Source organism: Varroa jacobsoni, unplaced genomic scaffold (assembly GCF_002532875.2).
Source record: "Varroa jacobsoni isolate VJ856 unplaced genomic scaffold, vjacob_1.0 scaffold_590, whole genome shotgun sequence".
NCBI classification, from domain to species: domain Eukaryota; kingdom Metazoa; phylum Arthropoda; class Arachnida; order Mesostigmata; family Varroidae; genus Varroa; species Varroa jacobsoni.
This window is the reverse complement of record NW_019213492.1, coordinates 472856-499511: the sequence shown is the minus strand read 5'-3', so window position 1 is coordinate 499511 and position 26656 is coordinate 472856. Positions and strand designations below refer to the sequence as shown.

Below are 26656 nucleotides of genomic sequence, written 5' to 3'. Positions count from 1 at the left end.
TATCCCGTCCGGGTTCGAATTCAGGTCTTCTACTGCGCGACACATATAAGGATTTGTGTTTGCGTACCATAAATGAAAAGTCTTTCACATGATTGAACATTGTGTTGATTTTGCTATTATTAGGAGTGCTTGTACGACGTGTTATCATCGTTATTCTTTGATACATTGTGGCAATTTCGTTCGAGTATAATAGTAAGTTTTCTTTTTTATATATACTACTTGTTGTATATTGTAATTATTTAGTTTCTTAATAAGGTTAACTATTGTCATATTTTCACTTGTATGCTCGTTTGTCATGTGCTGTACGTCTGTGCTTAGGGTGTGTCATTCTATATGTTATTTTAGTTATCTGTTGCTTTGTGACCGTACAAATGTCTCTGATACACTCACTCGTCACTAACATCAGCTAGATATTTTTTTTATTATCAATACTAGCTATTCTCCTACCAATCAATACGCTATATATATATATATATTTAATTGTTCATCGGATAGCGTTGTCTCACTGCAATAATAATAATAATAATAGAAACGGTAACTCAAGCTACTACCAGGTGACGCCGATCGCGTAATCGCATTTTGGGCCTGTATAAAGATCTGGTAGTCATCTGCAAGTGAAGCTACTGGAGTTCTGGTTAGAATTGTGACAACTTGAGCACCATTTCAGCTGCACAGCCAGCCTACAATCGGCAGGCACACCTCACGCTACTTTCGTTAGGGGACCAATCGCGAATAATAGCAAACATTCCCGTCTCCCAGCAGCTGTTCATTGTAGTTACTGGTCTGTTTAGAGTAGCGCCGAAAATAACAAACAAAAAAAAAGCAACATCCAGAAAATAGCGGATCAGCGAATCAAGATTCAGCCAGTTTGCTAGTAGTCGTAGTGAAGGTGGTTGAAGCACAAGTATTGCAGTAGTAGTATACGATAATGTACCCTGCTTTGAACGATGCCTGTTCAAACTTGGGCGGATATGTAACTGTTTCTTAATCATGATTTAATGGCCTTCACATTTATTTTCGTCGTATTGTCATTTCTAACTAATTGCATATACCGCTTCTTATTCACCAAGACTTGTTGTCCACAAACGATGAAGAGGTTAGTTATAGATAGATAGAATTCAACGAACTTCTCGAACGAAAGCCAAAATCTTTAAATACATTATCCTAATGCACCTCAACCCAAACGGCTTTAGGCTTCTCTGAGCCAGGCTCCACAGCCAGACGTTATGAAGCACTAGAGCTGAGGGCCGGCCAAAAAGAACGCTTAATTACTTCCTGCCGACGTCGCACCTCAAGAGATAAAATTAAGCGAAGTAACCTGACGAGCGTATGACAAATGATGGATGAGCATCATCTTAAGGGCGTTCATCATCTTTGTTGTTGTCATAGCTGTCGGCCGACTGTGTGGCAAACTACGTTGTACTTATTTATGGCGACCGGTTCTGTCGTTTGTCCTGAGCAGATCTCGTCTAGGAAAACCTTATCCTGGCTTACTTTCGATCACACGTTACGGATAGGTCTGTTAAATTAATCTCGCCGACACGAGGTCGGCTAGACATGCCATAGCCCACACAATCGTGGGACTTATAAAACTATCGAGTAATATTGATAATTTGTGTCATTATCATATACCTTACTCTGTGCTGTGAGTGCAGCTTGTATTTCGAGTTTTTGCCGGTGCTGGATGGGATGATGTGGAGTTATTTAGTTCATCTGTGTATTAATTAATGAATGACTTCATTCTGCGAAGAGCCCTCGGATCGGCGCCTCGGAAAGGAACATTCAATCTGTATTTAAAGGTTCGGCCAATTTATATGAAGTACAATGCTCAATATCGTCAAACCTACCGTATTCACAAATATCTCTGTTTTTAGATTTCTGTTATTACCCAACAGTGCTAGGTATTGCTAGAAACCATGAAATTTATGCGTAGCCAAACATTTCCTAGTTGCAATGAAAAATTTATGATGATACTCGCTGACCTTCGTTTGAATGAATCAATGATTTGATCCAGTCAAAGCTAATTTAGCTCTGCCAGTATTTTATTTTGAGCCTCTAGCCTCGGCTTCCTGATCGGGTAGGCGGTCCATCGTAACGATCGATGGACCGCCACCGAATGGGCTCGCCGAGGCGTATTTGGCGTTTAGCACAGAGTTAAGGTAAGCGATTAGTTAGAGAATGTCTGTTTCGTAGATCTTGTTTCGCAAAGTTGAAGTCGCAAGCTGAGGCTGCGACGGTGAGCTCGTGATTTTCGTGGACACCGATCCTCCTGGCGACGCCGCGAGCGACGTCAACGATCCGGAGGTGTGCGAGGCGCAGATGCCGGATGCGCCATGATCAGACGCCTTATGCAAGATGTTGCTCTCTGATCCGGTTTTCTTCAAGTCAGGCTTTGGCGGCGATAGCTTTTGTAGCAGCTGTAACCTGTAATTGTCAATGGATAGGCGTCGTATAGGCGATGGCTGAAATGGTGACTGACGGCTTCACAAATGAACATCGACAAACCGCACCTAATGCACCTTTGGCTTCTTTTAAAGAGAAACAATTAACTCAGTAATTAATTCTGTAGTCTTCTTTAAAGCTAGTTAAATTGAGACAAACTACAAAGCAATCACAAGTTCGTTGATGACAAATGAAGTAACTAAACACTTTTCGACATCAACCCGAAGTCAACCATTTCAGGATTTATAGAATCCTTATTATTATTATTATCTATTGTGAAATAAAATAGATTAGTATATCCAAAAGCTTTTTTAAACAGAAAGATGCTGTCCGTATCTAAAGTGATTTCTTATTGAGTACAATATAAGTTCAAATCTAGAATAAAACATCCACAAGGAGCATAATGATGGTAACTCTATTGACAGGAATAGCTACGAAGACTATAATTTCCACTTGTAAATAATGACGCTTTGCTCGTGAACGAATGAATGCTCTGTTTTATTCCACGAACGCAGTTAGAATATCTGTGTAGCGTCATAATAAATGGTCGAGATGGGGCGACAAAGTCGTTTTGCAGGTTGTCCCGTTAGTGCTTCACTTGCCTTGCGTATTGCTCTTGTAGTAACTTCTGTTTTTTAAGCAATTCCTGATGTCTCTGCTCCAATAGTTCCTGTCGATTCTGGGTACCGTCTTGCGAGTTCACACTTTCCGAGCTGCCTGAGCTGTTCTGCTCGCTGATTTTCCTGTAGTTTGTTAAAAATACGGGCGCAATACCATCAGTTACTTCAAACTACTATATGCGCAGTTCGCATGTCTTTCATTTACGTACGAAGTCTCTGAGCTGGCAACCTCGCCTTATTGTCTACGTAAGTGACACAGTCGGCTAATGTAAGCTTTGTCTGAAAAAATAATTGTGCGTGCTTTCGTTTGCAACAGGGGAAAAGAAATCGATGGATAAAGAGACGCTGATTTCGACTGATATGGCTGAGGTCAGCCGTTGAACACGGATATGGAAACGGTGATGTCTGGACTTTGGCGGTGGTAAGAATAGACTTGTCTTTAATATATAAACAAAAGGACAGGCCAGAATAATGACGGTAGCGTATCATACTGACCGATTGAACAACTTGCGCTTAAGGGTTTTCTTCTTGAGGCAAAGACGAGGAACAAGTGGACTTCTTCGAAACTCTCTCACTGATCTTTCCAAACCGTTTAGCGACTGGTTCCCAGAATGACTAGGTTAACTGCTATAGGCTATTAGCAATGTTGAGCAGCAGCTGAATAAGCTATAGTAAGTACCGAACTTCAAATGATAGCGTTTTTCATCGCGACCTTACTGAGTTCACTAAGTCTAGGTACCTGACAACATTTTGTCAATCCGTTCTGCTACAGAAGCTTGCAATGTGCTTCAAAAATGTCATTTATTAATTATTATCATCACGACCCAAACGGTAGGCAGAAGAAATCACTGTTGCTCCCATCATCGTCGTAGGCAACTTATAATCTATTAGCACTTGCCGCACAACGGCGATTTGTAGTCTGATGGTAATTTAAGTACGTTGACAAAAGCTTGATGGAGTAACTGACCGATTGCGATTATCGATCATTGATGACGAGGGAGCAAGAAGCGCAGAAAGGTCACTGTGAGAGACTGAAATTTACCTGATTGAGGGAGGTTCCGACTGGCATCTGCGGGCGGTCTGCTGCTGTTGCTGCTGCTGCTGCTGCTGCTGAGTATTGTTGCAACTGTTGTTGTTGTTGTTGTTGTTGTTGTTGTTGTTGTTGTTGCCGTTGCATTTGTTGTTGTTGCTGCTGTTGTTCATTGTGCTTGTCGTCGAGGTGCTGGACGCTCCAGCTCCGGTGGGGCTCTGAACGGGGCTCTTGCTCGTCGTCCTAGGGGGAGGAGGCGGCGGGGTCTTCTTAGCGCCTACGTTGCTGCTAACACCACTGTTGTTGCTGCTGCTGCTGCTGCTGCTGCTGTTGCCTACGGGGGCACCTACGCTAGCTCCCAGCGGCAGCGTCGAGGCCGATTTGCTCCGGTTGTCTCCATTTAGGCCGCTGTTACTACTGGATACGCTGCCGCTGTTGATCATCGCTTCGACCGATACAAACCTGTCGCAATGACAGAGCAGATTTCCAAAGCTATTTGCGTTAAGGTCTTAGCGTCGCGTTCGGGTTCAGTGAAGGTGTATGTGAATCTAACGGGTTGTACTTATGAACGTAAGCAACCACATACATACACGGGTAAATGTTATTGGGTTTTATGCTGTTTGCTTAGTCCGAGAGACGTCTACAAGATTTCGAGATCGATAAACGAGCTGCAGAGAAGTTAGACAATACGACCGATTGATTGTCCACGAGATAATTTGGACAACTGCCGATTGCTGGACTGCAGTGAATGACTGAATACTTTCGGTAATGATATCCTCTATGGTTGGCACTTTGCTTTATCATCAAAGTGTTGTTATATACAGTAAATGCTATGCTTAGCCTTATAAGAAGAAAAGAAACGTTTGTTAACTATAGTGATACATACCTTTTGCTAGGGGACTCGGTTGTGCGCGGCGAGAATGTCTGCAGTTCGTCAAGCAGGGCGTCAAGCGCGTTTTCAGAGCGACGTCTTTCACGTGTCGTTGATGGAGCTCCAGGTCCGACACTCAGTCCACTCAACCCCCCCGGCCCCGCGGAGCTCTAGAGTGCCATTGGGTTATCGTCGTCGGTGCAACAACACGTACGTCGTAAGTGCGTCGAATAATGAAATGAACAATGGGACATAACAGAGATAAAAGAGAATGAAAAAAACAGAACCGTCATAACATTGGAACGTTGCATATTATATATACCTTTAATAAGAGTCACGTCGGAAGTCGGAAGAAACTTGTTAAACTGTACTTACGGGGTGAGATGATTTGTTTAGAACAAGATTTTCTACATATATCGAAAATACGTTAGGCTTCAGTTAAATAATTTGAATGACATTTTAGTATTTGTACCCGCTGTTCATTGAAGAGTGCATGATTATATGGCAACGTCGTTGTTAGTACTGCGACTACGGTCCAGCGATAGCGCACCCTCGCGCTCACTCACCCACTCAAATAGACTATCTGTTAGCATCATTCGGCGCATGAAGATATGTCATTCGTAGGCGGATGTTCAATATTCATTATAGTATTGGTTGCAATAGCGGTGATGTTAGTGCTAGGGAATAGGTAGGACGAGAATAGGCCAAAGATTGAAAACTAGTTGAGTGATGATAGAGAACAAGAGTATCTACGTGGTGGCGAGTGACAAACCTCGCTCTTGAGCTGTTTGCGCGGCAGATGATGGCCGGATGCGGAGGACCACGCTTGGCCGGGAACGCCAGGGCCGGCAGTGCCCCTCGGTTGCGCACAACCCTGCGACCCCTGGGACGTCTGGCATGCATTCGAGATGCTTTGGCTGGGTTGTACTTGCACAAGTTCCTCAGGCGCAACTATACTTAAGCCACCTCCGGCAGAGGGGCCTGGTTCGCCATCTTCGTCCTGCGGCTCTGGGGTCCAACCCACTGATGCGCAGCCTCCGCGGAACTGACTACGAGGTCCAATAGTGCAGGCAGGTGTGACCGAAGGAACATTGGTAGGATAGCCGTCATTTTCATCGACCGATCGATCAATGGTGCCGAAGTGCAGCCAAAACGCACCCAACGATTGCAATCCGTTCAGAAGAAGATGTAGCCGACAAAGGCATCATAGGAACGTTGGACAGATGGACAGAGACGCCAGAGTTCCAGGTGCCAGCGGCAGACGAAACGATAATATATGGACGATATAGAAATATACAAGTATATACAAAGGTGAGCAGATAAAAAAAGGAACAGGTAAAAGAGAGAAACGACTAGAAGCGTAAAATATGAAGTACGATAACCGGAGTAGGGAAAGACCGCAAATGGCCCGACTAGCTAGCAAGGATATCGGACATCGCGCACCTTTTGGATCAGTCAGTGGAGAAATGATGCTTGCAATAGTAGTAGCAGAAGTTCTAGGAACTAGAACTAGTACAAACAGCGAATATGACGACGGCAAGAAGACGAGCGGAAAAAAGACGTGAATGTATGAATAAAACGTTACGGACGGGAGACCAAGACCACAGGACAATGAGGCTGAGGATTTGAATGGAACTGAATGAGTAACAAGAGGAATACCACCGCGTAGCATCGGTGGTAGCTGTTTAAGGACAAAATAAATGTTTCGAATTTTACGCCTGGTGCTCAAACCGTTAGGCATTGCTCCGGACGGCCGGCTGCCAGGACGAGACGCAGTGTATCTACGCCCGAATTCCACCAGGTGCTCAGTAAAGAAACACGTAACCACTGCACGGTCGATTGAGAATAAATGAACACGCGACGCCACATGGCAACAAAGTACAAAATAGCAAGAACCTCCGGTTGGGGCCGACGCGTTTAGGACTAGATCTGTGTCTGTATCTATTTTTGGGTGAAGATCGTACCGACCGGTCAGATTTTTTCGATAGTCATTTATGAAGTATTAAGGGGCTCGCCCTCTAGGCATAATGGTTTCTAAGGAAGGCACACGGAGGTTCTTGCGCCAGCAATACATGACTTGCAGTAAACCTGAGGAATCAGCACAGCGGATGAAGGCAAACATTGTCATCACCATCATCGTAATCAATCGTGTCATTATCAGCAACAACAAGAGGAGCGGTATCATCATTATCATTGCCCTTTGTGAGAGTGGACAGAAGAAGTGGACGAAGGGAACAATCTACAGCCAGAAAGGGCATGACGCATAACCATAGAAGTAGTTTAAAAAACACGTGAACTCTGCTGTGTTTTTGCTGTACAGTGTGCATCCCACGCCCTGAATGGAGGCACCTACAGACGATGCTACAGTGCAGATATACGTAACACTTTGACATTGGCATTGAACAACAAGAACAGGGCAGGCAAGCAAACAAGCTTCCGTGCATCATAGATGAACGGGCTCGTGATATGGCGAATGTTTTATTTGCACGCACACATATATATATATATGTACGTATTTCAAATTATTAGCACACGGACTCGATCATTTCTATCTTCTGGACTAATTGTTGCTGATAACTTTGCCCATTGAATAATGTGTCCGTATATCCGTAAGGGAGTGAGATGCACACCGGAGTTAACTAACAGGGCAGAGTCGTTTGCAGAAATAACTACAAGCGAAACGTTTTTCGAGGAGGTGTCGATAAAAACGAAGAAGCATCCGATTTCCCTGGCACAGGGAGGGAAGCACTTCGATACCATCGCAAGGCCACTATCATAGTGATAACATTACTATTACAAGCTGCTGTAGGTGGCTAAGTAGGGTATACGTGATTAAGATTTATAACACTTTCAGTGAAGCATTCAGATGTTCCGTTACTTACATACGTTTAATTACGAGTGTTCGAATTAGTATGAGTTCTATAACATTATCATTATTATAATATATAATTAATTCATTCCAGCCAAGCGTCAGCGGCGTCCCGGTACGAGGTGAGCGTGGTAGTATAAGCAATATATACAACGATATAACATACTGATTGACCGCTCACTCAGTATCGGTGATAAGGTACACTGTGGGTCTGTATATAATTTATTTTCTGTGTCTAAGGTACGGTGAATCATAATGAATGTATGGCAAACGCATGATCAGGAAACCCGCAGATTTTAGAGTCATGTTGGTACAGTATGCTAATAATGATGTGCAGAAAATATAAGGCAGAAAAGAAGCTTACCGTGGCAGCAACAGCCGGTAGATATACAGAAAAGCACAATTCCAACCGACATAGGGACACGGACAAATGGTCAAGGATTATTAAGTGCCAATTATGCCGAAGACGGGTTCCTTTTGTAGGTTGTAGGCTTTGGTAGGCTTATCACCCGGAGAAGCAATAGTCATTAGTAAACTTACTGTCTTTGTATGTATTATATATTTAAAATTAACGAGCCACTCTATGTTAATAAAACATATCTAACCTTGAACTGAAAGCTTGAAGATTTCCCTTCCCCAGAAATCCCGAGCGCCCGAATAGTGGAAAAAGCTATCATGTGTATACTTATTAAGTTATATCTAAATGCCTTATGTTCCACCCGTGAGCCCTCCTGTTGTCCGGGAATGTGTCTGCTCGTGTAAGCAAAACGGACCTTAATAATGTAATTAGTATTTTCGGAATGTCTGACCTTGCAGATTGTGATATATGTTGCTAAGTGAAATTTATGGGCTTACTGCTCATAGTATTGAAAACACTGATTTTTTGCCCAGGTATAATCCAGTACTCATGAATTAGCCAGTGAATCGACAATATAACCCTGCGTAACACGGCCCTCGTTCGCATAGTAACCGATCGTCTGTGAATTGTTTTTTTCTCAATAATTTTATTTCTCGACTACATCTCAAGCTAACTCCTCCGAATGTACGCCCGCCACCGCCTTTAGGCACTGCTTTAAACAGTTGCCCCCTGTTGGCACGAAACAAAGTGTGTCTACGGCTGGATTCGAACCTAGAGCACCACTTATCCAATTACATCTAAAGTAAAGCACGCTTAGACAATATGGAGCCGACCTATTCGGCGAAGTCGAGTGTTGGGGGTCTGGTTTTATCGGTTTAAAATACATAGAGGTCACAAAAATGGAACAACGAATATTTAGAGCACGACTGTTTAGGTTCAAAAAATTGGTTAGGTGGCACAGGAGGAATGACCGACGATCGAAAACGCAGCTAGCGATGGTAACACGATAGCTAGAAGCATTGGCAGCACCACTGAATGGACTCTCATCGGCGAACGAAATACAACCAAAGGAAAACAAATAGAAATAGAATGAAGAACCCACAAGCGAACAAAAGAAAATTAAAATAATGACAAAATAAGTGCCGAGTTGAAAACATACACCATTTACACCTTTATTATAAAATGCCTAAATGAGCATCTAGTCATATGTCGAATGAAAATGTAGCACGTTACCATCGGGCACAGGAATGTTGTCTTAATTAATTTGTTTTTATTATATTACCATCATATACGTTTTTGAACGTAGCACGACTGAATTTGTAACTTTGAGAAGTTCATTACAGATGTAATACCTGTCGCTTATATATAGTTCTAGAACAAGAAATGTTGAATTTAATTGGATTTTTTTAGCTGAATTACATTTACTAAATACTCATTATATTGCATAATCAAATGCCATGTGATGGATCAACATAACCGTCCCACGGCATCGTACTGATACAGTATTAGTAGACCACAATCGTTATTTTTCGATAAAAACGACTATTCACTTTCTGAAATTTTCTCTATAGAAACTCGGAACGAATAAAACGCAGAAGTACATTTGGTAGAATAAGCCCTGTTTTCCGTTAGTCGTCGGTCAGATAGAATAGAAGGGGCCGCGGGGTGGGTGGGAAGTGGGGTGTGGTACCAGTTACACAGAGGCAAACCTGGGGGGTTAGGCCACAAAAGAAAAAGAGCTTGCAGAAGATGCTTCGTTTGTTCATTCACTGACAATTGAATTAAACAACGGGCGGACAGTTGTCAAATGTTCGATAAAGTCGAATGAAGCATTGCCATTAAATCTAATAAGACTATCAAGGAGGCACAGTGAAGAAGAAGTACGTTGTGTTGAGAGTGAAAATCGACAACAGTGAGAGCAAAACAACGAGGGGGAAGATCGATAGGATATTAAATATGGCATGAACAAAAACTGTATAATTTAATAACAGCAGTCTGTTTGATCATACTCAATCCTTTCGCGGAAATGCGAACTCGTCTTCCAGCTGAACTTCAGGGCGCTCTGCTGGGGCGAGAAAAGCACAAAAGCGTGAGTTGATCTAAATGACATAAGCTATAATAGAGCTATTAACGAGTCTAGCATTTGTTTGCTCTAACATGTTCACAATATATATATATATATATATATATATAGATCAGTAAATAGATACAGAGGATAAGAGAAAGCGGGTACGTTAGCACGAGCTAATATAAACGTAACATTCAACGAAGTTGACGATTATTTTAATAGCAGTAAAGTAATATTACAAGTGAGTCGTGATCTTCTCTTTATAGCGCTTGGCAATAATCATAATAGGCTATTTTTTTTTTTCGGAGCTTCATTTCATCCATAATCAAGATGTAAATGGCGATATGGAAAAAAGTTGCTTAAAAAATATTCTCGGCAAAGCACCTGTTGAAAAATTGAAAATGCCAAAAAGCACATTGAAATGTACGGAACCAAAAAAGGCCGGATTCCATACATATACAGTGATTATGACAATGAAGATGAGTTTTGCTAAAGTTCCCATAGAGAATCAAAGATGTTAAAAAGTTATGATTTTTGCTTTGGACCACGCTAAGAAAGGCAAGCGTTGCGCCAGGTTTTCTCACCCGGCTGTACGCAACGGCACTTTATAACAAAAATATGAAAGAACAAAACAGTTCGGGTATTGGCTATTCAGCTACCTCTTGTATGCTATAGATTATAGTTCCCCAATTTTGCTGTTTTCGTACGTTCACCATACGACACTCCCTCATTTTCGGACAGTAAAGGACCGATGTGGTAGCTTTTTCTTTTAGCTAGACGCATTTCTTGGCTTGTTTCAATATATACGCACTTAAAGATTACTCTCCCTCAAGTTAGTATCACGTCGAGACGCCTCTCCCTCCAGATTTCTAGCGCTATCGTCGTTTTTCTTTGTATTCGAGGCCTCCTTATCGACTTTTTCGAAGGCCATCAGGGGCTCGGCGGTAAGTTCAGATGCCATTGCTGGTGGGCTATTTTCATCAGAATCAACGTCATTATTACTACTGCTACTGTAACTATCGGTTGCGGACGAGGATGCCTCTTGTTCGGCTAATGGAGGCCCATCTTTCGTACGTTGCTCATCGCAATCGAACTGTTCTGGTTCGGCGATAACGGCATCGCCTTCGGCAACATTTTGTTGTTTAAGTTGTTGTTCGATGGGGCTCTGCTGGTCGTGGCCAGGAAAGTTGAGTGAAGAAGGCGTTGCTGTAGCTGCTGTGCTTGTTGTTGGTTCATCCACCAGCGATGTTGTACTTACTCGGGACTGGCTGGCCTGGGTAGGCTCTCCGTCGCTGTGACTATTGTGGCTGTGAGGTCCAGGTCCGTCTGCCGAGACGGACTTCTCGGGTAAAGATGTGTGTCGCTGCTCTTGAACCGACGCGAGTCTACGGCGATACATTGAAAGCAGACGTTTGTGCATAGGTGAAGTGGCAGCGTCCGTTTAGACATCGCCAGATATCCGTCATGAGCATCCATCCAGACATAAATGAATGAATTGATTTTTGGTTAGTATTGGGAAAGTACAGTGTTACGGAAAGGCTACTGCGCAAACGATTCCATGTACGTTGTCTGCCTGAGCTTGAAGTACTATTCGTGCTGCCATTTTTCAATCATTTGAACAATGTTCTATTACAAATCATGGGCAAATGGGTTGTTAGTAGGGTAGGTGGGAGAGTGTTAATGACGGACCGTTTGAGTGTGACCAAGGTTCCCGTGAGTTTCTTGCATCTCCTCAGGGCATTTTCGAGCCGTTCAGGCTCTTCCTTGAGGAATTTCTCTTCGCGGACAACCGTCTCCATTTCGCCACTAATTACGGCTTTCATCGTTTCCTGAAGTAGCAAAAAAACAGATCAGAGAAGGCCTTCTGTACCATCTTTAATTGGTGGTAATGGATTATTTGATATAGTTGTAAAAAGCTAAAGAACGTAGATTGTTTTCTTCTAGGCACAACTATCGATTTGGCTATGCGAACGTGTCCGCATCAAGCTTATTGGATTTTTTTTTCAAATAGCTGCTGGCTTAAATAATTCTTCATTATCAAGCATTAGACATACCTGTAAAGCGGGGAATCGGTTCTTAAGGTCGGCGACGGTGCGCGACGCCTTGGAGAGCACAAGCGCCATACTCTCCACGTTGGACATATTAACGCGACAGCGACGATTAATTACGTTCGAGCGAAGCTCTTCGACTTGCGTCTCCAACTCACTAGCAATTGCGAACAATCATCCAGTATTGAAGATCCGTTGACGTTTAAATGATCCACGTAATAATTGATTAGCGTTGTCGGGCGCACATATACACAGCCAATATGGCCGGTCGATAACGTATGAGATATTGGCATGGGGTAAAGGATTCGGCGAAGGATTTACAGGTAGTAATGGCACATCAGCCATACAAATACACCAAGATAAGGACGTGTTAGTAGTTCTACGGCACACAAGGGCAGTTAAAGGTAACGCAGAAGGGAGTGACCACAACGTTCATGTAACTATATAGATATAGTTAGTATATGATAGAGATATGAAAAATAATGTAATAACTAATCAGGGTCTTTACTCAACATTAAAGACTGTCTCTATTATTCGTCCTATTTCTTTCTTCAGGTGGATTTCTTTACAATAGCTTTACGCAACTATTTAATATAAACAATTAGAATTATCTTTAAATTAGTTGCACTTGTGAAATAACCATACTTACTTATAGGTTTTGAGCGACAATTGACTTGCATATTAGTTAAGACGGAAAGCAGAGGGATGAGTATATTGATATTAAACTGGTTGACTTACGCAAGGTCCTTTTCGAGGGTCTGAGCATCTGCATTGTAGGAACCTTCTTGTCGGGAGATTCTAATTCGCTCACGGGCGGCTGCTCCCGCGTCTCCCGACCCCTGAAGCAACTCCTCTTTTTCTTTCTCTTTCTCTCGGTCCTCCTTCTCCTGGGAGATCTTCACGCGTACAATCGCCTCGTTGATCTTTGCGCACGTATCCTGTGGTTAGACACAAGAATGAAACGTAAATACGACTGATCCCAAACTCACTGGTAGCATATGACTAATATAACACAAGCAATACGAAGTACGCTATCAGAAGCCTCGCCGAATGATGGAGATGTTTCACCTGTGTAATAGAAAATGATTCAGAGTGCCCTATATAGGGTGAGGATAAACGTCGCGCAAATTGCAAAGCGGTTACGTAGCTAATCTTTCTAATATTTCAATAAAAAAAATGCCCCAAACAGGGTATTAGTCAAAAATAAGTAAGGTGGGTTGCTTATAGCTGTAAATTATAAAAATCCTTTGAAACATTGCCTTAGGATTGGCTAGGCAAATTTTGCTTATAGCCCAAAGCATGGCAAGCTGATAATAATAATAATAACTATTATTATTATCTGAGTCCGAAATTGTTACTCACCTTGACAGCCTCCTTAGTAGCGGCTGCTTGAGCCTGCGCCATTCGTCGCAAGTTTCGTACTTCGGCACGCAGCTCCTTCGTGTGCCTACGCAATTGGCGTAGTTGGGCGCACGTTTCAGGCGCCAACGGAACGCCCACATCTGCAAGCGCAAACATAAAACAAGTAATAAAAGAGGCTTGATGTATTTATACATGGTTCGACTATTTTATTGAGGCGGTAGGCAATGCGAAACTAGGGGAACTGGCGTATGTTATAGCATGGAACAAATGTTACGTTTTTTCGTTTCGTTCCGGGGCAAGCTGTTGCACTGCTAAATGTTAATCATTTTATTATATAGATAACTATTATTAGCGGACGTTAAAGGGGTATGGCTTTTTAGTTTTAACTGGCCAGATCATAGATGCCGCTAACACGCCTACATCTGCACCGGCTGTAGCGCGGAGCTCTAAACGATAGTATGTCTCGTTTGTGAAAAACTGGACCACAACAACAATATCAACAAGAGAGTCAGTCCCTTTGGTACTATTTGCCCGATTATTTAAACGAAATGTACTTAATCACGGAGCCATAAAATAGTGACTAGACAAAAGTTCAAAATGCAAGTTATGTCTGCGTATATAGACGTTAAGCGTTAAGGACAGAACGCCACTGCAAAAACTATTTAGCGGTGCATACTTATATTAATAATTCACTCAAGCTAACTAATAAGTAAGCTAAGTTAGAATGAGTCTCGATTCACACAGAAGTCGTATGTTTCTTACTTTTACTTTACTTTACTAAACAAAGGTCGCCCTGGGTAGCAATGATCTGTGCTAATGATTAACAACGAAACATAGTTATTATTATGATGAGATTACAATGCCCAGCACCCTGTAAATGGCTGCTCTTTGAAAAGCTTTGACTGAATCAATAAACGAGAGCGTACGTTTGTCCGTGAAATATGAATCGACTCAAACCTGTACCTTCAAATGACATCACCGACAGAAATAGGCCATATTTTACATTTTCCATGGATTCGATTGAGTTTCCTTTGTTTCTATCTTAGCTATTATTTTCCTGACATGTATTCATCAGCTTTCAGTAGATGCACTACAAATCATACTTGTCGGTGGTTAGTAGTAAAGACCAAATAATCTCTTCCATGTGCAATCTAGGCACCGGAAATTGCACCTATCGGCTTGTATACAGATTGTTTTACACACAATTTATAGCTGTTTAGTTGGTCGTAGGCATTTTTTTTTTCTAACCTAGGGTTTCCTGGAAGGCCACGTTGAATAGGTGTTCGTAAAATACTCGTCTTGCGAACATCTGTTGTTATTGAATTTCGACAGACCATTATCAGTGGCATCCCAGTATTTAAGAAACTTCCGTGTGAAGTTACGATTGTAATGTTGCCTTAGTTCTTCAGTACGTTTTCGCTTTTCCATATTGGAGTGAACGAATGAATATTCGGGTATTTCTATGTTGAGTAACCTATTACGACTTGTTTCTATCGAGAGCCGATATCCTTACACTCTCGATGGGTCTGTAGCTAATCGTATGATGTAATGCACCATGTGATGATAGCTTGTAAACTTTTCGGTTTAATAAAGCCCCACGCGATTTGGGCAAAGCCAGCTTCAACGAACGACCCGCTCACCTGTACCATTGTTGCTGTGGGAAAATGCCGAAGCTGCTGGTTTAGGAGGAGGCGGTGGCTTGTTAAGGCGCGACTCTTTGTCGGGAAGGGCGGGCGGTAGCCTGGACGGGTCGAAGTCTCCATCTGGATATACATTCGCCGTTCGATTAACGTCAGCAGCCGCATGAGTTTGAATGCGCACAAAGACGCACACAGGACGCCACAATAATAATGCACGACGTAAAATTTACATATAATGAACCAGTACGAAACAGTAAACTGGGATGTAAATATGTTGATATCTCCGGAAAAAATGTTGGTATTAAACAGGACCACGCTTGCAAAAACGTACAAATGCCGACATAGTATGTGACTGGACAATTAACTAACTCCGGAAAAAGGTTCGTTTCGGGAAAGCGGAAAATCACTGGAGGTTGAACATGAACCATGATTTCAACACGCAGCAGCACTGCGGAAGGCTGGATTTCATATTTATCAACTGAAACTGCGCCAGAAGAAATTTGTTTGTGCTCAGTTTTATTCTCACTTTAGAAGAGAATAGATAAACTAGCAAAAGCTGTTTCCGACGCTTCTGCCGTAAGCTGATCATACTTTACCATACTTAAAATACCCTAGCATAAGCGCATTAGAACGAGCTCTAAATTAGCGTACTTGTTGATAGAAATGGGAATGGATTACCGCACTGATGCCAAACTAAAATCTACGCGAAAATGCCGCATCTCAGCCAATACTTCATATCTAACAGTTCACAGAAAAATGTGAGCACGAGGAAAGGCCTTAGGTATTTATTTATAGTGAATCACAAGGGCTTCCATAGAAAAGACACACTCAACAGATGACAATATATTGAACGGCGCTTCGATGGAGAGAAACTAAGGAAATTTTAATTGAGGACTAAGCACGATAGCAACGTGGATATATGGTACTGTTCGAGGCACATCAAGACTCTGATACAGTTGTTAAGGCGTTCATAAACACTGCATGAAAATCTATATAATAATTCATACAATCTGCTTTACTACGAGAAGGATCACTTGGAGATTTTTGGCTCGTTCTTACGTAAAAACTTCACCTTTACAGATGGGGACTGCTTGTTTCAAAGGACAACCTTCGCTTTAGCTAAATGTGTCGCAAATACATATTTTTCATCCCTATTTGCAATCATAGAATTATTTAGCTAATTTATGCCATGTTTTTTTTTATTTTTATGCGTTTTTGCTTTAGAAGCATCATCTTCTTTAGAAAGCAGCGCATGCTGACGCATGAAGTAGTACAAATCAGCAAATCATTTTCTATATACATATATATTCTATGTGATAGGTTTTAAGGGCACCAGTGTGCCGTGCAATGTACACAAGTGTTCAACAAAAAACGTATAATTGATAGAATATACTAACTTCATGCTCATTTGGGTTTATTGCATTATTATATATATACAGACACTTGTTTCTACCAAATTGTATTGATGTGTGGTATTAGAAGTATACATGGATGTTATGCCTCTTTGTATAACGGGTGAATCTGTGATTTTGCGAGAAAGACTGCCCGTAAATAAGGCAGGACTCGGATTGTATTAAACTTAAACATGTGTCATTTTTTCAGTGTTATTATTATTATAGGTATTTTTCTCTCACTACAAAAAGATGCAAAAGTAAAAAAAAGCTTAATTGTTGTTCAATAAAGGTTAGTAACTAAATCAATCTACAAGCCTTAATTTGAAACCTACATATTATAGAAACTCATTTTCTTGGCAAATGAAGCATCCTAGCCACTCAAACGACTTGTGGTGGTTGTTATGTGTCGATTCTAAATATAAAATGAATCTCTTCTTCACTAACTTTTTCGGCGTTATTACCAAAAGCTTAGCTTTTGTACGTATCGCTGAATGTTGCTTGATCGCGGGTACAAAAGAAAAGTGGATAAATTAAAGCACCTAGAAACCAGCGTTTTTTTTAAAAGAACGTTGAAATATATTAATAAAAGAGTCTTGAAATAATTTAAATATGACGGATAAAGAAAGAAACTCGCAAAGACTGTCCTAGATGTACTCGTAGATAGATAGATATATATATATATATATATGCTCGATTAACAACCATATATACAGAGCGACAGCCAATATATTGGGACGCTTCAGACTTCACCCGTTTCTAAGCTGCATTTTAAATGAAAACAGTTGTTTCAATAACATTGTCTACATGTGTCAACAGACACATCCCTCGCAGAAGTGCGTCCTCAGTGTGATGTTTCGCTGACGGCATCGGTTCGGGGTATAAATAACTTGTAAGCCTCTGTCAAAATATTCCTATCCAATCATTCCTTTAGATGCCTTTTCAATACCGGCATCACCATGTTGACATTTATTCGACTCGTTTCATATATAACAACCCAGGGAATATTCAATTCTAAGTTACTGCGTCGGCATCGGTTCTGCTTCTGGAATATGCCTAACCAGTCCTAGACTGCTTCGCTTGTATCAACGGATATGTCATGTTGATGAAGTATCTTTGACCTATCGTTCGACATAGTACTATCTACGATTATATCATATACACTTCCTTGTTAACGAAGACTTTCTGTGAAAATAAGCAGGACGGCACGACGCAACCCTTAGAATAAAGGGAATCTGGGAGCTTCTGCTGAGATTTGATAACGTAGAACCTGTATCTGTTGTGTTAGAAAACGATTTGAGCCATCCAAAAGTTAGCCATGAGAGCGCGCATGGACAGTGCAGAATAACCAGACACGCACTTATACATTTTGTAATTAGTTGTGGAAGCGTATGGATGTCCTGTCGCAGTTTCTACCAGTCTATAGAACAACTTTTTTTTTTGTATTCTCAGTAGCCGTATACTCTGTCGCAATGCAGTACACCGCTTACTTAGAAGTTAAGCCAGTTCATGGCCTCGTTGAGGGTTTCTACAGGGAAAAAGTGCAAATTATTCATTAAAAATTTTTATGTAGTCGAGAGCAACTCTTCTAGAATTAATATGCTTTGTTATATTGTCAAGTATAACGTATATTCCAATATATCGCTGCCAGCTTGTGTATATATGGACCATACCTGAGATAGATAACGACAGACATTCATCACGAAACATTATCATCAAAAAATATCGAACAAACAGAAGCAACTCATGGAAAAGAAGCTGCACCCCACGCAAAGAATTCAGTCTTTTTTTCGCAGTCATACGAACAAACGAAAGGCAGTATATTTAGAGAAGTGATAATAGGGAGGGCGAAACACTACAATTGGCAGATTGTTAAAAAATCACTGACCCGATACAGAGTACGAGCGAAACCCTTTGAGGGCAGGCCTCATTGGTCTATTGGCTGCAATGAAAAATAAGAATAACAATTGAAGGTTTGATGAAGTTAATACGTCAAAAGTGATTACTATTTTATGGTTTCCATCATTGCGCACGTCAGGAAGAAGTTACATCTATTACGATAGGGTAGTCAAAGATAACAGTATTTTAAAAGAAGGACTTCAAAACAAATAAATATTTCGTCAAATTCAGAGAAAATTTGTACAATATTGTGCCTAATGATACGGTCAGTAATTGCGTATCAGTAAATGACATCACTTCAAGGAAATTTCAATCTGCGAATACTACAGAATGTACTTAGTTCTAGTACATCCTTAATTGTACAATTGGATATAAATCAAGTTAAATATTTTCTTTATGTTCGTTTAAGAAGCCATTAATTATACCTTGCGCCGAAGGTGAATGAGACGAGGACGTTAGGGGTTCCTCACAGAAAGACACCGATTTTTCCTCTGAGAGAGAGTAGAGGCAGGCGCAACGAAAAGAATCATGCCAGAACCCATTTAGAGGGACGATATGCTGATAAGAGTAATGCAGTAAATTTTCGCCAGGGAAAGTGATCAGGGGTAGGTTAGCCAAATGTGATGAGGTATGAGAATTCCTAGTAGAGCTAAAGGCAAGCTAAGAACGACTTCACGAACTCCAAGAGAGTACTTATGACGGAGTTCGAAGCCACTAAGGGCAATACGCTTGATTACTGTGCTGGCGACGACTCTAACCAGCCTTCATAAGGAAAAGGCTGGGGCAAAACTTCGACGATGTACTTAATACAAATGGATCATCTACAGAATAAAGCAACGCCAAAAACGTTTTTGGAAACTTTTCTGGGGTGACCTTATGAGGCTTATCCACCTGGCTTGCTCGTTGACAAAGCCGTTAATGGTTTCTAGATTATTTTTTGCTATTTGAACAAAGAGTACGTACTGTTTTACTTAATGAAGCAATCTTTATTGAGATGGGTTTCATCGTCTGAGTGGCGGCCTAGTAACACCGAAATGAAAAAACGGGTTATCTGTCAAAAACGGGCAAAGGAAGCTTCCGAAGGAAGAACGATATTGAGGCTAAGACCATAAAAATATGATCAGATAGCAAAAAATCAAAATACCTTTAAACGACTGTCTTGGCTTTGATATTGGCATGTTTAGCGTGGACGATGGTGAAGAGCCGTCTGTGAATTTATATATATATACTTTTAAGTTTTGAAGATTTTTATAAGCAGCTGAATTAATAAGAATAAGAGGAACAGCGCTAACTTTATAGCTCTTATTTAAAAAGAACCATTCGACATGTTGACCACTGTGTCAAGCCTATTGCGCATAAACTGTTTTCTATTTTGTTCCCTTAATTTTCGTTTGTTTAAACGCCTATTTTGGTGCAACCTAGTTTTATTAGGTGCTTATTACTTCAGTTATCCGTATTGCTGTTATATTAAAATCTTGTGGTTAGCAAACACAGTTAGATTTTATTACGTAGAAAATCTCTATCAAACAATAGGGCTTTAAATTCCCACTAATGACGCTAGCTCTTTTATTTTCTATCGTAACTGTTCTTACCCTTATCGGTGTCTCTGGTAGGAATAAGGTGCTGTGGCCTGGATGCAGGATTGGTTCCCGCATGTGAAGCTTGAAGAACTCCATTGGGGGCCTGCAAGGCCGGATTCGGGCTGGTGGGGGCCAAAGCCTTATGAACCAGTCCTGTCAAACTAGCAAGTTGCCGCTCCATGTACTCCACGCGTAGCCGAGCCTCTTCATCTACTAGCGGAGCGCCTAAGGTAATTGGCAGAACAGATTGCCCGGATAGCAAAATATAAGTCGCTATACAAATCTATGAACAAAAGAGTCTTGCCTTTCAACCTTATAATTCGCAAATACAAAAAAGCACTTAGCTAAATTCATCGTTTCAGTCGATGTGGGATATGTTTAACTAAACTACATGAAACACTTCAGTCGTCAACGATGCTGCGGACAATTATGTGTGAGCGCATATTTGTGTGTGAGCGCACGCAGGTGCAGAAGAGGCGAGCCGAATCACTTCCATCTGAAGGATCTGCTTATTTGATGAACCCAATATGGGACTTGAGAGGAACTGCCTGTTCTGCGGAAAGCGCAGGACCCGGGCTATGAGGAAGGTATCCATTCGTCCTAATTATCTCTCTCCTGACATTGGGCTCGGGCCATTCTCCCACTGACCATACCTTAGTCTAGCGCCATTTTCGTTGCATAGAACTCTAACTGGAGGCAGAAATCGATTGCCACGAACTCGGTAGCAAGCACAGAAATATCATTCATATATTTACGCTTTGCACTATCGGACGTAACAGTAAGGACTGTACTAGGGAGCTCAAGTGTTTCACGTAGGTGCCAGTTTGACGAACAGTATACTCCGTATGGGAGGGTTCGTGTGAGATGAAGCAATACACTTCGTAAGCAGTCTATAGTCAATGACGCTTAGTGGGTAGTTCACCGAAAGTAGTAGAATATTGTTAAGTAAACCATCCACTTTCTTACCACCTGTTTTTCAGTACTGATTTTTCAAAACAGCATCAGCTGGAACGCCCACTTGTCGCTGTGTTATAGCAACCAGAGTGAATATACTACGGAAGAAAGGTATGAATATCATGATAAAAGTACTGCTTATACTGGTGTGCGTGCTTGTTTACTCCATTTTTCCTTCACATATAAAGAATATAAAATGTGTGCATGCGTTGGCTGTTTACAGAATCCGTTTGTCACACTCACTTTCCAACCGCAGATTTTTACCAAAAAATATATTTTGTTAGTAAGCTCGAGGTGCATGTATTCACGGAAATGGATTTTTTAAACAGTACTGCTTTTAAGATCCTTGTGCGGCCTTTTTCGATGTAAAGGAGCGTGTCACTTATAGCATTCGACAGATCTTTCATCACAGAGAAAAATTGTCTAATACTTTTTTCCTCTCTATTTAATAATTTAAGGTAAATAATATAATGAATGAATAAAAAAATAAAATAAAAAAATCATATATATATGATATTCGACCACAATAATCTCGAAGCGTTTTTACCTTAGATCTTTTACTACAGTTACATTCGGTAGTTTTTATGATTAACCAAAAAATACAATGATATCTACTGAATGATACTTTATCCTGTTCAAATTAAATCAAATATGCTTTGCTGAAAATTTACTTCGTCCGTCGTCATTCGCATACATTTTAAGTAAGTACGGTAAAATGATCTTCATACGACCTCTTTTTAACCTCTAGGAAGTATTTTATTTTTTATAGTATAATCGAAAGCTATAAAGGTTTTTTTTTTTTTCGGAATTTTAATGTGTAAATATGCACCAGTATGCAAGCAATTAGCAAAAATTTAAATGTAAAGAACGTGAAGGAAATGGGTTCTAAGCCTCTTTCCATGAAGAGAAAACGTTGGAATCTCAAAAATGGCAACGGCTGCCAAGAACTCTGTGTCTGTAAATCCGGAACAACTCAGAGATTTTTAATATGTGGGTTTGGCCTGGCAAAAAAGTTCACAGAAAGCCTCGTGGCCGGCAAAACCCATTTTTATGTTTGAAAGTAAAGAAAACTATTGGAGAACTTCTACTAAGCATCACGCGCGACCCCTTTTCAAATGTCGATAACGCTGGCACACTCTGTAATGTCTTTTACCAACTATACCCATCAAAGGTATTTGCAACTGTCTATTTATCTGAATAAAACTAAGGTGGAACTGTCTGCAAATACTCCGTCTATTAGAAGCAACGATAAAACACTGGATCGTCTTTATCCGTGCCGTAGATAAAGAGCCACAGGCGTTTTGCTTGAATCCACTGTACCATTTTTCACCAGAATGATGAGCCAGAGCTTACAGCGTATATACGTCTTGCACTGATCGCAAAATATTCAGTTGCATTTGAGAAGCAAATGGTATACAACGTCTGTAATGGTAACTTCATTTTTATTTCCCTTCTTTGTTGCAAGAGTGAACAGCACGCAGCTCAAATGTTTAAGGAGACCTAAAGCAATTCCAGTACAAGAAAGGGGCCCTATTCTTAAATAATACCTATATCTTCTCTCAGAAAGACAAACTCGACCGTGAGTGCCTGCTTGAGTGATTGCACCTAATGCAATTGAGAACTTAGAGATATTGAATACCCTTCAATTTCTCAACAGGCTTCACATATGCGTCAGAGCTTCGAGCGTAATTTTTGGAATAGGTCCTTATTTTTATCGAGTCGTCACCTCCTTCAGTCTTTGTCGTTATCCGTAGTTTCCTATCGGACATCTTGTTGTATGTTTGAGTGTGATTTATCTCAAGGGTAAATTAAAAAATCAGATAATAGGCAAAGATCACTTACTGGGTGGTCCCTGGGCTAGTCGGGGATCAAAGAATTGGTCTGACTCTGGGTACATCATCCTCGAACTCCTCTCGGGAGAACTAAGATATCCTTCGGGGGTGCGCGATCGCGGAACCATTTCATGTGAGTAGCCTCGACCTAATTCAGTAGAAGAAACGTTAAATGGTAACAGATATGAATAGAATATTGATGATTTAAAAACTAAATTACAAATCATATTTACGTTAGAACTGACGATGATTTAGTGCGGATGTAAACTGTCATGATAAAACGTTACGAATATGAAACAGATCCGAGATGAGTTTGTTACTATGTAGACATGAAAAAACAAATAATAAACCTATGTGCTTGAAACAAACGATGATAAACGCAACTATCTAAAGTGTAAACAATAGTTTCCGTACCAAAAACGGGTAACTGATTTTCATTTCGAAGGGGAAATGCGAAGACGACACATTCGACATGGTCACGCTATGATGTTTGATCAAAATAAACGTGTTTCTTTGAAATTTGCATTCATTTTTATAAACTATAATTGCAGTGTAGCTATGACAGATTCAAAATCAGAGAAGGACTGTGCCGTTAAAATCGCTCGGGTTGTTCGATATGAATCTTTATCCCGTGGTCATACATGATTCACACATGATATATGATAGTTGTCAACGTTCTGGGTGAGTAACAAACTTACGTTCGCTTGCCTCCCTAGAAAAGCCTTTTTTTTCTAAAAGTACTGTAATAAGCGATAAACAGTAACGTAGGTGGTGGCCCTTTAGTTCACCCTGCTGTAAAGGTTACCGGCAGCCTCAGCTATCTTAACAAGCCCTGCCTAAGCTCCCTCTGTCTCTCCCCTCCTGTGACGTACAGAATTGTTTAAACTCAAAAACGTGCCATAAATTACTAGAAGTTGTTCAGCTTCTTTATTTATCATTGCCGGTTTATGTTCCGCTAACGGTGTCAGTATCTCTTTTGTATTGTCAAAATTAGTTGCTTCAAGTCGTGCGATTTTAACTTTTTTTTTTATTTACATTGCTTTTTTTTTACACTGTGTAACGTACAAGGCATATGCGTGCAAAAACTCCTTAACATGCGCAGTTACATGTTAAATTTAAGGCATATGGCACGATATCACTTCAGCATACAATGCGCACATTTATCGATTTCATGGCTTTTGTCATTGCTTCGTTCTAAATGGAATTAACTACAAAACGGAGAGTCCAATCTGCTCTACCATTTGTGCAGCAATCGAGAAAAAATAAAACGAAAAATTAGCATGAGCACATTGCGGTTGTACAAATCTATTATTTGCATAACGCGGCACTTTTACACCTTATGCTAGTGAGTGCTATCATTCTGGGCGGCTACAGCCGTTCGCAGTAGATGTTTGCGTCTGCACAACGTCTAAGCGAATCGCTGTATCAGTCAACTTCGGAAATTACTCACCCGTGGGCAGTTGCCTTAATGGGGGCGATTGCGGGCTATGCGGTGAGCCGAGGGGTGAGACCCCCTGCGACACAAAGCCGGCCAGCCGCGCGGGCTTCGGAGGCAACAAGCCCGCCGCTGTAAAAACACACACGAAGAACAGGAACAACAAATACACAACAAAAGCCAACAACAATCGACGCACACGAGTTCAAGCAATGCTCGAGCACAATAGAATACGTTGGACCACAAACTGTTACAATTGCAGCTATTTCTCGATTTGTCTAAGAGACCACACTGGGCTTCCACAATTTCATCGTCGGGTACACAGCTTTTTTTGAACCAGGCGACTATCATTTGAGGGAGTTGATTGCCGTTTACAGACGTGTCAATGCTTCAGAGCATGGGACTATTGCGTTTTCTGTGTTATTTTAGTAATGCGCTCTCTAGGCAAAATTGGCCGATAGAACCTTTCGACAAGACCTGCGAATAGATAATCTATTAAACTGGAACCTGTTAAATATAACATATACGTTCTGGTCCAACTCTTTATGGCTTTATGCATTAAATTGCGATAAAAAAAAGCGCAGGCCTTTCTGGATTATTTAGGGCTCTCTTAAGAGGATTTTCCATGAGCTGAATGTAATTGTTGCACTAGAGGCTAGCTATGAAAGGTTTTCTATTTGAAAGTAAAATATATATCCTAATATTATTTTGTATTTAACACAGTTATATAGTAGACATAAAATAATAAATAGTATATTTAGGCATTCTTTTGCAACTTTTCCATTTGAGCTTTAAAGTTATGGAATGAACACATGAAGGCAATTTTCACCATCGTTCAATCCGCAGTCCACTAACAACACTGAAAGCTATTGGGAAAACAGAAACGTTTTGCTGCTGAGCCGGATGCACGTACGTGCATTCGCTAGCTGAATATAATAATTAGTATGAGCAATAGTTAAAAATGGCCGTATGGCATGTAATATATTCGATCATTCGCCGCAGATATGTTTGACATTAAATTTCGCTATCTTATTTTCCTATTATCTACTATTATTATTATTATTATCTTCCTATATATCCTATTATAAACAGCCATTAAAACTAGTTGTTGTCATTTTGTTGTATTTATTGTTGATCTTCCTCAATTTGTTATTAAGCTGGTACGTTTAAAAAAACTTATTATTTGTCTTACAAGCATGTTGTTATCGGTTTGTTCGAGCCATGTATCATTTTCGGGTGTTCGAGCTTTGTAGTATATTTTCTAATTCTCATATCTTATTGTAGAGGAAAAAACCTTAGTCTCAAACGAGTCAAATATAGAATAGTAAAGCGTACGACAAACGAAATACCCGAAACGAGAAGAAATCTGAGCCCCACTGCTATTAGAATGACTAAACGGTTCACACAGGGAACAGCTATACATTATAATCTTCCCTATGTGGACGGCAGCAGTATCAGGCACGTAAACATGCGAAGCAAGTCAGATAAACTAAATAGGGTGACGCAAACAAAAGCCGCAGCAATGGCAAAGGAAGATAAATTTCAGCTAAACTGCATGCAAATCAATGTTTTCAAAGTGTGTTTAACCGCATCCACGGGTGGGCATTATTTTACGGGCTTCGCGCATGCCGAGTACCAGTAGTTTGTTGCTATTTCATCATCTCAGCATATCCTCCACAGAATTGACATGATTTGGTCTTCTTCACTTTACGGGAAAGCACAACGAAATGCACTAAAAGTTGAAGGGCGATTGTCAAATAACTGCCACACATTATACCATGATGAAGGTACATGTATCTATATTAGTAGGCAATACATATGTGAATAAACATGTACATGTGTATACGATACCTTTTGGATTCGTGAGATCGTGATGGGATTGGCTCATGGGCACGATGTGAAACGGTTGTTGCTGCCGCTTATCGTCGGGAAGTCCCATCGGGACTCCCACAGCAGAGTAAGTCATACCACGTGGGAGTGTTTGCGAAAAGCCAACCTGGCCCGGTGGAGCTCCTGGGGGTCCCATTGTAGGTCCCGTGGTTCGCATAGCGCGCTCACTCGCCGCAGGGGAGTAAGGCCGCATTGGGGGTTGAGGTCCGCCACCGCTCCGATTCGCGTACATCGGAATTCCATAGTAGCTCGACCCTATTGAAAAATTATTTTCTTACTTAATCCAAAATCTATTGCGGTGCGGTTTTGAACAGAAGTTTTAAAAGCTCGTTAGTTAGGTCCGACGGTGTAGATTGCGCTACTCGTA

The 26656-nt window shown here is 40.9% G+C and overlaps 1 protein-coding gene across 16 annotated transcripts in view; it reads right to left on the bottom strand.

The window, feature by feature from the left end:
* Positions 1 to 124: 124 nt before the first annotated feature.
* Positions 125 to 26656, bottom strand: part of LOC111261722 (coiled-coil domain-containing protein CG32809) — a 319292-nt gene continuing 292760 nt past the window's right edge. For 11 of the 16 annotated variants that reach the window (XM_022835427.2, XM_022835428.2, XM_022835426.2 and 8 more), the window contains 17 exons: positions 26251 to 26544; positions 24415 to 24531; positions 22975 to 23112; positions 20191 to 20403; positions 19743 to 19805; positions 19024 to 19089; positions 18588 to 18641; positions 15309 to 15431; positions 13669 to 13808; positions 13045 to 13244; positions 12313 to 12463; positions 11948 to 12087; positions 11517 to 11643; positions 4979 to 5133; positions 4105 to 4554; positions 3045 to 3185; positions 125 to 2424 (listed from right to left, as the gene is read on the bottom strand). In XM_022835427.2, coding sequence (XP_022691162.1) covers positions 2172 to 2424; positions 3045 to 3185; positions 4105 to 4554; positions 4979 to 5133; positions 11517 to 11643; positions 11948 to 12087; positions 12313 to 12463; positions 13045 to 13244; positions 13669 to 13808; positions 15309 to 15431; positions 18588 to 18641; positions 19024 to 19089; positions 19743 to 19805; positions 20191 to 20403; positions 22975 to 23112; positions 24415 to 24531; positions 26251 to 26544 — 2825 coding nt within the window. In that variant the 3' untranslated portion in view covers positions 125 to 2171. The remainder of the gene's footprint in view (positions 2425 to 3044; positions 3186 to 4104; positions 4555 to 4978; positions 5134 to 11516; positions 11644 to 11947; positions 12088 to 12312; positions 12464 to 13044; positions 13245 to 13668; positions 13809 to 15308; positions 15432 to 18587; positions 18642 to 19023; positions 19090 to 19742; positions 19806 to 20190; positions 20404 to 22974; positions 23113 to 24414; positions 24532 to 26250; positions 26545 to 26656) is intronic. The other 5 variants (XM_086968823.1, XM_022835423.2, XM_022835429.2 and 2 more) reach the window with 5 other exon arrangements.